Source organism: Miscanthus floridulus, chromosome 14, assembly GCF_019320115.1.
Source record: "Miscanthus floridulus cultivar M001 chromosome 14, ASM1932011v1, whole genome shotgun sequence".
Classification (NCBI taxonomy): Eukaryota; Viridiplantae; Streptophyta; class Magnoliopsida; order Poales; family Poaceae; genus Miscanthus; species Miscanthus floridulus.
The window spans coordinates 16,380,088-16,390,625 of record NC_089593.1 but is presented as its reverse complement, the minus strand read 5'-3'; the positions used below and the strand labels follow the sequence as shown (position 1 = coordinate 16,390,625).

General features: G+C 44.7%; 1 protein-coding gene across 1 annotated transcript; it reads left to right on the top strand.

Annotated features, from left to right (window-relative positions):
• The first annotated feature begins 4,738 nt into the window (after positions 1-4,738).
• On the top strand, positions 4,739-9,413 carry LOC136506041 (uncharacterized). Its single transcript, XM_066501169.1, has 5 exons — positions 4,739-5,025; positions 8,357-8,398; positions 8,534-8,612; positions 8,728-8,798; positions 8,923-9,413. The coding sequence occupies exons 1-5, from the start codon at positions 4,831-4,833 to the stop codon at positions 9,037-9,039; spliced, it is 504 nt and encodes a 167-aa protein (XP_066357266.1). The 5' UTR covers positions 4,739-4,830; the 3' UTR covers positions 9,040-9,413.
• Positions 9,414-10,538: the final 1,125 nt, after the last annotated feature.

Genomic DNA, 10,538 nt, shown 5'->3' with positions numbered 1-10,538 from the left:
CATTAGTAGAATGAGAAGTGACGTTATAAAATTTGCAGAACTTCTTATTCTTCAACTGATCAGGAGGTAACATAACATGATTGACGGGCAACTTGATCTGTCCTTTCTCAAACAAAAAAATCGAAGAGTTTGTCTGATTTTATGACATCGAAATCATAACTTTCTTCAACTCCTTTTCCCCAAGGGTTTGGCACCATTACTGTCTTCTTACCCCAATTTCATTTGGCCGCAGCAATCTCTTCTTCTTCGTCGTCCTCATCGCCGTTATCAACTGAATATGGATTATAGACTTCGACAATTGCGGCACTCTTCTGGAATCGAGTATCTCTGCGCATATTCTAGAATTGGCTATTGAGCGCTGCCACTCATTGAGCCAACTGACCTAAATGGTCAAACTCTTGCCCCAATAGCTTCTCTCTCCACGTTGGCAACATTCCTTGAATGGCCAAAGCAGCTAGCCGATCATTGGTCAAGTTCAATGAGAAGCACAAATTTCTGGTCTCTTGGAATCTCTGAAGAAACTCGGTGCCCGATTCATTAGTTCTCTGCCTTATGGTCGTCAAATCAGTAATTTTCTTTTCTTCTGTCCTAGTATAAAAATATGTATAAAACTTCTTCTCTAGGTCAGCCCAATTGGCAATGGAATTGACTAGTAATGATGAAAACCAAGTGAAGGCTGGTCCTAACAGGGACAAGGAGAAGAAACGAACTCGATGGACCTCTTCAATGGATGCTTTGCCCAACTATGTAAGATACCGACTGGCATGTTCTATTATGCTTGTGCTATCTTGGCTAGTGAACTTAGCAAACTCCGGGAGCCTATAATTTGTAGGAAGAGCGACCAAATCATACCACTCTAGATATGGGCGTTTGTATGAGAAGGTCTGCCCTTTTGGCTTCAAACCAAACTGATTCTTTATCATCTCGGTCACTCTAAGCAACAACTCATCAGCATTCGAATCTGGATTTCTTTGCAATTGCTAACCCATCTGTGGATTAAGATTTTAGGTACCTTAATACCCTGGATTTGGAATTATATGAAAGGTATTGTAATCTGTGTCATAATGATATCCTTGTGGAATCTCTATCTATTGGGCTCTTTGTTGGTTTGTTGCTTGAAGTCTCTGGTTGTAGATGCTGGGATCTGTATCTCTACGAATCCTTTGCACTGATGGCGCTATTTTTTGAGCCGACGATGGTATCTGGCTTGATGTGCCAAAATTAACCAGTTAGTTCTGAACTTGTCCCGTTGGCTGTTGCACATACTGCACTGCTGATCTAGGATTATTTTGTACTTGATTGGTAGTGGTACCTTGAACCTGCTCAGATGAGCTCTGAACTGCCTGGACATCATCATTACTAGTTAGTGCTGCTTCTTGATGGATAGTACCGGCTTGATTAGTCCCTTGAGTCAACGGATGTGGAATATTGTAAAAGGCCGGTCCAACCTGATCAATTGGAAATCCATGAAACACCTCTTTCATGGTATTGTGGAATGTGTTCAAGAAAGTTGCATTATGGTGCAACATGGCATCATGAACAGATTTGTTTACAACATCTATGAAGAAACGTCTGTCATCAGCTTCGTCTGTATCTGACTGCCCATGCAACAAAACTCCTGGTAGTGGACACTTTTGAACAACTTTATTGTCGCGTGTCTTGCTATAGGACAACAAACACTTGTTCTGAAATTTTTCTATAGCTTTATTGATAACATCTTTATCCTTATTGGGTAGGTCTTCATAAGGCACCATAAGGATGTCACTGTTGTTGTGAGTTGCCATGACAATTGTGGGGTCCCACTGGGCGTGGCAGAACGTGTGTCGGCACAAAAATGTATCAATGCGCCTGGCACACAGCAAGCCAGAAGGATCTGCTTGATGGAGCAAGGCTGGAGATCCGCTTGACTTCAACGCAGGACCAACCGATCCTGTGAATTCCTCCCGAGGGCGTGCCAGTCAATTTGATCTGCAATTGACAAGGAGAGAAAGTTTATGAGTAATTTAAGGTAGAACATGCCGGTCTTGCCCAGACAGTTTCAAGTATGCCGCTTTAGGAGCAGCCAGACAGAAAAAATTGACTAAACAGCCGATACGCGAAGAAATCAGCTATTAAGGACTGTAAAAGCTCGTCGGTTGCGATTGATTTTATGATGATAAGTATAGTGCACGCAGATGTAAGTAAAATCATTAGCTAGGTGGATATTACCAGTGTAAAACATTGAGCCGATGAATCTAACGAGAAATGATATAACATACGAACAAATCGACTGTCTAGTACAAATGGATCTACAAACGCTCTGAATCTAATCTGTTACTATCAATAAGGAGGTTCGACCGGATCGATGACAGCTATGATGATAATAACAAACTAAATCGAAGAATCTATAAAACCGTCTATACATTGATAGGTTTTCTGAAAGACATTTCGCTTGTGTGAAAGCACAAGCGAATTAGCTGAAATAGCCGATTCAGGTAGAAAATGGAGTACAACATATGAACAATCGACTATTTAACATGTACAGATCTATGAACTCATCAGACCTAACCTATTATCTTTAACAGTGGGGTTCGAATGGGTCAATGGCAGCCATGATAAAGACAACAAATCAACCATTTAAAATAAACAGATCTATTCACATTTGACAGGATCATGGAGACACACTGTAGGCGTTAAAGCACAGACGATCGGCTATTTAGCCGATGCGGGCATAGCAAACAGCCAGGGTCATGCCCGGTCGAAAACAAATCTACCAGCTAGCATCCTCCGATCTAAAGTACTAACAGTGGGGATCGACCGGATCGATACATCCATAATAGCGAGCTATGGACTAGATTCAACTAGCTAGTAAACCTTCTCAAGATCAGGCATGCCTTGACCGCGTACTATGCATGACCAAGATCGAAGCAGAACGACCGATGAAACATAATCCGTCGTTTAAAGTAAGAACCGTCGCAATATAACAAAATAAACGATGGATTAAAAGGATGTGAGGCCGATCTAGATCTATCTCGATCGGGCAGGTTGATATTGCTGAAAACTAATGACAATAAGAACATCAGCAAGATCGGTAACTTAATGAATCTACCAGAAGGATGTCACCCTTAGATAGAGTCGATAACTTGACCTTAATCTAATTCGAGCAGTGGAGGTCGAACCTAAACGATGCAGCCGTACTTGAACTAGATAAGGATCGATAACTAGCTTACGCTAGAGCTCGCAGTGGAGGTCGAACTTAACCGATGCAGCCTTACGAACAGAAGTATAAGCCATGACGGTACTTACAGACAAGCCGGAGGTCGACCGGACCGATGTAGCCCTGCTTGTTGAAGAAATCGCCGAGATCTACACTACTCCTACTCCTAAGGGTTGGCGTGAAGCAAAAAAAAGTAATTGGTATTGATTGATTGGATGTCCTTTTACAATAGACGGGGTCCGATATTTATATCCGGAACCTAAGCATGAATCCTACTCAAGTACGATTCATTACAACTTTTGGTATTAAGAGAAAGCATTCCTAATTTAAGATAACTTGGACCCTAATCTTTCTCTTTTGTAGAGTCCGACATGTCTTTCCCGACGCCAACCGTAGCTTATTGGCGTTATCTGCTGATGTCATCCGAAGAGAGCTGATTCCAGTGCCGCATCCGAATCAGCTGATATCGATACTTATGCAATCGATTCCTTGATGACTCAATCTTGGAAGTTTCGAGTTCCCGCGTTCTTCTTCCCAAATTTTGGTGTAAACAGTATCAATCGCTACCGCAAATCGAGAAAAACAGACTATCTCATGTTAGTAGACAAACATTGAAACTCACCAATGCTTGGCTGGGAGGGACACTACTGAGGTTAGTGCACCTAGAACACCTCAATTCACCATTAAGATGAAGAGAGAACAACAATTAAAGTTGGAAAGGAGAACTATTGTTTGATCTGATCTTTCTCCTATCATCCACTTATCACATCTTATTCTATCTTGGTTTTCATGTAGACATATAGTTTCTTGTATAAGAAATTACTTCCTCCTCTCTTTCTTATTAAATCTAATGATACAATATACATCATCATTTTGTTTAGTTGGCACTAGGGGCGAAGCTACATTGGCTTCCTCGGGTGCACCATGGTAAAGCAAAAGTTTGCTAATATATTCCTCAAATTTTCCAAGTATTTTTCCTTTAAAATTGTATACGTTCCTTTATATTCGATATATAGAGTGTGCACCGGGGTCTATTTTGAGCAGGCTTCACCTCTGGTTGGCACTCTAATTAATAGCCATAGAAACCATGATAGTTTCTTGGTTGGGACTATGCTTAGATCTCTTTTGTATTATTAGGCAACTTGTTCCCTTGCAAACCTGCTGTTGCTGCCCCTGTTGTCATATTAGCTACCCGCACAAGTTTTCTTTTCAGTAATTTCCACAGTCTGAAAGCTACGAGCGATCATGACTGCAACAGGAGAACATAGTAGGACTGAAAAGAACCATGACAAGAGGGCCCAAATAAACGAGCAAAAGGTCAGAATAAGTATCCGTAAGGAGATGTGATATTGATTGAGCGCAAAAAAAAAAAAAAAAAAAAGCTACAATATGGGATACGTATTCTACTATCATTTGATCTGATATTTCTGGCCTATCATTTTCACAGCTCACGTCACCTTATCATTTTCTCTCCTTTTAGAAAACTTTTTTAAGTGAAGCTGATATGATGGTGCCTGATACGAAGTGCTCTCACACCCTGTTGTTGCCTACCGGCTTGCAAGTTGAAACCAACCGGCAACAGACATCCTGCCAAGAAGAGTCCGGGCCCGGGCGGACGGCCGGAGTGGAAGGAGATGAGAGCTTTTGGAGGCGGCGAGGTGGGGATGAGGCCGCCGGTGTTGCACCTGATCGTGGGGCTGGTGCTCTACTTGGTCGCCGGGGCGATGACCGTGCCGGCGCTCGTCGACAAGGTCACCGCTGTGCTCTGCACCGCCGACGACAGCAGATCATGCCCGGAGGCCATCTACCTCACCGGCTTGGAGTCCTCGGTATGTTTCCAAATCTCAAATTCTCGATCTCATGTATCTAGTCAGCTGCGGTAGATTTCTAAATTCCAGGATGGTTTCTTATTGCCACTTCTGTGCTACGATTGGTGTGCAAGGTAGGGGATGATCTCTGTTTCTGTTTCTTTCTTCTTGTTCTTCTTCTTTTGAGATGTGGACCTCTGTTTCTGGGCATCGGGCTCTGGGGCCAGCACCATTTTTGTGGACATGGTCACCGTAGCCCGTAGGTCTCTGGCCCGTTCGGTCAACCCAATCGGACTTACAAAGTTTGTTAGACGAATCTGAACTGCACATCTCAAATTGGAAGGCTACAAACTCAGATGTTGGAGGCTTTACTCACCTGATTTGTCATGCTGGTTTCGGTGGCTCTACTCTTGATGCATCCATGAAACCTAACCTTTCACATTATTCTTAGCAAAAATATGTTCATGCAACTTACTATGTTTCCATTAATCACAAAATAAGATATGTGCCCCTAAGTGGGGGCATTTCCTTAAGGCAATGAATACTTGTCTGATCATCTCTTTTGCTCAAGTGCAGGTAGCACGGATTTTCAGAATTATAGGATTTCCTTTCATAGGCCAGCTAGCCGATGAATATGGTCGGAAGCCTCTCTCCTCCTCCTCACTGCCTTCACCACCATAATCCCTTTTGGTATTTTGTTTTCGGTGATCGAGACACTATAGAGAGTGTGATCACATTTAGGATAGATGGTCGTACTATTAAGAGAGGAGTTCTTATCGGACAACTCGATCATCTAGTGCCACTAAATGTTGAAATACTTGCATTGCATTTTAGGCCTAGTGCACAATCGGTGAGAAGTGAATAACCTTTGAAAAATATTTGTGAAAATGCTAACACACTTGCACGTGATGGTGAAACACTTGGAGTGTTAGCACATTTGCAAAGGTGGTGAGAAAGGTGAAGAAACGGAGGCGAAACTCGGCTTGGGGTGCTGCCACTGGGGCATTGCCACCCCTTGTCCAGTGTACCGCCACCCCTGTGGCGGTGACCGGCTAGGAAGCCGAGAGCCGCGGGTTGCCCTGGGGAGCACCGCCACCCTGTCCGGTGGCACCGCCACCCCTAGAGGGCGGTGCCCACCTGGACTCTGGCCGAGAGCAGCAGTGGAGGCGCGGGCACCGGTGCGTCCGGTGTTCACCGCCATGGAGAGGGCGGTGCACCGCCTGATCACCGCTGTTGGTGGGGCGGTGGCACCGCCTCTTTTATCCAGAGAGCAAGGGAAGGGTTGTTGGGCACCACCGCAGGCACCGTCGCCCTGATGGCGGTGCACCGCCATAAAAGTCTAGAGAAGGGGGTATTCGAGCAGATGGCCAGGTGGTCACCGGCACCCTAAGGGCGGTGCCACCGCCACCCTGTTCGGTGCCCCAACGGCTAGTTTATAGCCGTTGAAAAGCGACCGTTGGGAGGAGCACCGGCATGTCCGGTGCCAGGCACTGCCGTGTCCGGTGCCCTCACAGAAAGCTGCTCCAAAGGGTTAACGGCTCTATTTGCTTGTGGACTTATAAATAGAGCTAGTGGCCGGCCTTGGCCACTCTCTTGGCACTTCTAACAGCTGCATACACCCATTGAGAGCTGAGCACACCACTTCACTCACTTGCACACTTGATTTCATCATCTTGAGTGAGATTGGAGAGCCTCTAGTGCATTACTTAGTGTTCTAGCATCTTGTGGCACTAGTTGGGCGATTTGGACTGGTGGAGTTCTTGTTACTCTTGGTGTTTGCCGACACCTAGACGCCCCGGTGATTGGTGGATCGTTGAGCGGCTACTGGTGATTGTTGCCGGCTCCGATCGTTGACATTGTGAGGGATTCTTGTGCCTTCCCCGTAGGAGATCACGAAAGGCAACTCTAGTAGATTGCGTGTGGCTTGTGTGATCCTCATCTTGTATTGGTTGTGCGGCACCCTATTGAGAGTTTGGTGTGTGATACCAATTAGCGCGTGAACCTCCAAGTGAGTGAATCGCCACAACGAGGACTAGCTTGCCGACAAGCAAGTCAACCATGGTAAAAAATCATTGTGTCATCATTTGATCCCGAGGTGATTGGTCTTCATTGGTATTCATTCTTGTGATTGATTGGCCCCTTTGGTGATTGGCTCATTCCTCTACACGGCGGTATAACACTCCTTCCTTCCCGCGCATTTCTTAGTGTAGCTTGGCCCTTTAGTGTAGATAGTTTTGAGGGCAAGCAAGAGTCGTGTTAGTGGTTAGTGAGGCTCTTTAATTAGTGTTTGAGAGCTCACTAATTTAATGTAGTGACATAGCCTTTGAGTGCTTATAGACAATAGCAACTAGAATTATAGTAGGTGGCTTACATTCTTAGTAGGCTAGCGCAACATTCGCTTCGTCTCATATTTGTCTAACCGCTTTGCGTAGTGTTGTTATAGAAATTTTTATAGGCTATTCACCCCTATCTAGCCATTAGGACCTTTTAAAGGACATGAAGATACTATGGGAAGAAGGGGTCAAGATGATGGATGCATCCCAAAAGAAAGAGTTCACTCTAAAAGCCATAATCTTTGTCACCATCACCGATTACCCTGGTCTTTTTTCACTGTCGGGGCAGATCAAAGGTAAGTCAGGTTGCGTAGTTTGCATTGACGGTACCTGCTACACTTACATTAATGCGTCTAAGAAGATGGTGTACATGAGGCATATGCGATTCCTCGTCAAAAAGCACAGGTACTGGACAGCTACGATGAATAAGTACTTCAACAACCAGGACGAGCCTCAAATTGACGAGCCGGAAAGGACGAGGTACGGGCAAAAGGTGTTTGACATGGTGAAGGGCATAGACGTTGAGTTCGAAAAGGAGAAGAAAGAGGAAGATGGGATCACAACAAGGAAGAAGAGGAAGCGGGATAAGATGGAGGAACCACCTATCGCCCCCGTTCCTTTCAAGAAGCAGTCATGTTTCTTCAAGTACCTGTCGTACTGGAAGGAACTAGATACGCCCCATGCCATCGACTGCATGCACCTCGAGAAGAATGTCTTCAAAACTCCATTGGCGTCCTGCTAGACATCAAGACTAAGACGAAGGAGGGTCTGAAGTCACAGATAGATCTTGTCAACCAGGACATTATGACCGAAATTCACCCGACACCGGCGACGTAGAGCGGGAAAGTCGACCTTCCGGGCGCGAGCTACAACCTGACGAGAGATGAGAAGAGGGCCGTGTGCTGGCTTAGGGGTTCAATATTTTCAGTTCCAAATTCAATATTTTCAGTGCATTCCAAATTTTCCAGTGATATTTCATTATTGCATACTTACTAGCATTGAAATATGCAAATATGCAGATTTATGCTATCATTTCTTTGGAAGTACTCGCAACTGATCAGGTACATGTCCATACGCCACTTAACATGGCTTTTTTGTTAATTCAATCTTGAAACGTTTTATGTGCATACTCTGATATTCTGTGTTATCTGTTCGAGAAAAAAAATTATGTATTATCAACCAGTTGTTTCTCTCAGGGGAAGGCACAAGGTCTTATCGCAACCGTAGAGTCTGTGGCTAGAATGTTGGCACCACTTTTAATGAACCCACTAACATGTGAGCAATCACCTTTTGTATCAACTTGGAAAATTCCAGCATTTAATTTCTTAGGGACCTTACACACTACATTCTGTATTTGATCACACCTTTTTTATTGGCTCCTCTGTTTCAGCTTACTTCATTTCACAGGAAGCCCCCTTCAATTGCAAAGGTTTCAGTTTCCTTATGGCTGCTTTGGTCCTGGTGGGTTCTTTTGCTCTCCTAGTATGATTGAAATGCGATAATAAAGTGATGCAATATATTTATATGTTTGGATTCTGGAATATGAACCACCAATAGATCCCTTCTTTGCTAAATATTTATACAGGCTACGTCCTTATGCTTTGCTTGGACACTTCATCCCAAAAGAAAGGATAAATCCCGAGAAGTTCCAAATTCAAATGACCCTGATGAGGAAGCATTGCAAGCACCACTATTATCTTGATGGCCAAAACCATGAATCCACGAAATTGAACAAGAGCTTTCAACCAAATGGAAGTCAATAGTGCCTCTACTCATCACATTAGCTAAATTAGCCGTCAAATCCAATATAGGGTTCATATATAATAGATTTCGTACATACACTAGAAGTCAGCTGTAAACCTGTAATGATTGAATGGTCTAATCATGTACTTCATTTCTGCAAATGAATTTAGAACCCAAATCAATTATTAGCATCCCCAGTATATAAATGTAGTTGCTTTGCATGGAGTGATGGATTCATATTGTGAAACAATGGCTCTAGCTAGGAGTGGATAACTTTAGAGCAAGATGATGAAGAACTCGTCCCTAGTACGTTGCAAGTTAGTTAATCCTCCTCGTGCTCCTCCCATACCTCGCAAAAAACAATCTTCATCTCAAGTTACAACGGTGACGGAGCTTAGAAGGCGAGCATCGTGACCAGGGTTGATATTAGTGAGCTACAACACGTGGGTCGGGCTCCCGTACTCCTCAGGCGCTTGGGATTTGCGTGCAAGTCGGGGCGGAGGGCCATGCTTGAGAGACCTGCAAGCAAGATGGCTACTGTGCGGTAGGAATTAGGGACATCCTGGATCTCCTTCTACTCTCTCTCTTCTAAATTATAAGTTGTTCTAGTTTTTTTATGCACATAGCTTTAGCAATACACCTAGTTATATATTATGTCTACTTACATAGTAACCTAAAAAAACAACTTACAACCTAGAATGGAACTTAGAATCGATAATGATACGCCACGGGTGTCCGCCCCATCCGTACACGCTCTCAAAAAAACTCACATGTGGCCATCCGCTCGTCCCACTCCCTGTGGCGCCTCCATCCCGTGCCATCCCCCGCGGCGCCTCCGCTGGCCTTCTTCCTGTCCCCTACCCGATCAGAGCTCCCTGCCGACCCCTTCTTCCCAACCCCGCCCTACCAGAGCTCGTCGGCAGCCGCCTACGCCTGAGGCCGTCCCCTTCCTCCCGGCAGAGCTCGGCGGCGGCCTACGCCCATTGCTGGCATGTCCCCGCCTTCCTCTCCACCCACCTGCGACAGCGATAGCCCGTAGTGAGGGCAAAGCTTGCCAGTGGACTATCCCCGCCGCCCCCTCCGCTCGCCTCGAGAAGGGGTCACGACGGAACTGCCCTCCGCTTGCCCATTCCCCGCTCTGCGCTGCGTCATACGGAAGAAGGGTGAAAACGCATGTTGGAAGCGTATGTTTCTAAGTGTTCAGATATTTCATAGGTACGTTGCAAGTGTTTCATGCGGATGATGCAAAAGTAGATTATGATGTTGCATATGTTGCAATGGTTTTACACGTATGTTGCAAGCTTCGGTTCTTAATGTTTTATCTGTTTTTCAGACATATGTTGCAAATGTGTTTATTTGGATGTTGCATATGTTTCACATATGTTACAAGTGCTTTGTCTTCATGTTGTGTATGTCTTATGATGGTTTCTCAGTGTATTTCATTTGTTTTTGCAAGTG

Bases quoted from the DNA above. Each gene is read 5' to 3' on its own strand.
- LOC136506041 (XM_066501169.1), top strand. From the start codon at position 4,831: ATGAGAGCTTTTGGAGGCGGCGAGGTGGGGATGAGGCCGCCGGTGTTG. The intron at 8,399-8,533 runs GTACATGTCCAT...TGTTTCTCTCAG, and splicing joins AAGTACTCGCAACTGATCAG to GGGAAGGCACAAGGTCTTAT. The intron at 8,613-8,727 runs GTGAGCAATCAC...CCTCTGTTTCAG, and splicing joins TTTAATGAACCCACTAACAT to CTTACTTCATTTCACAGGAA.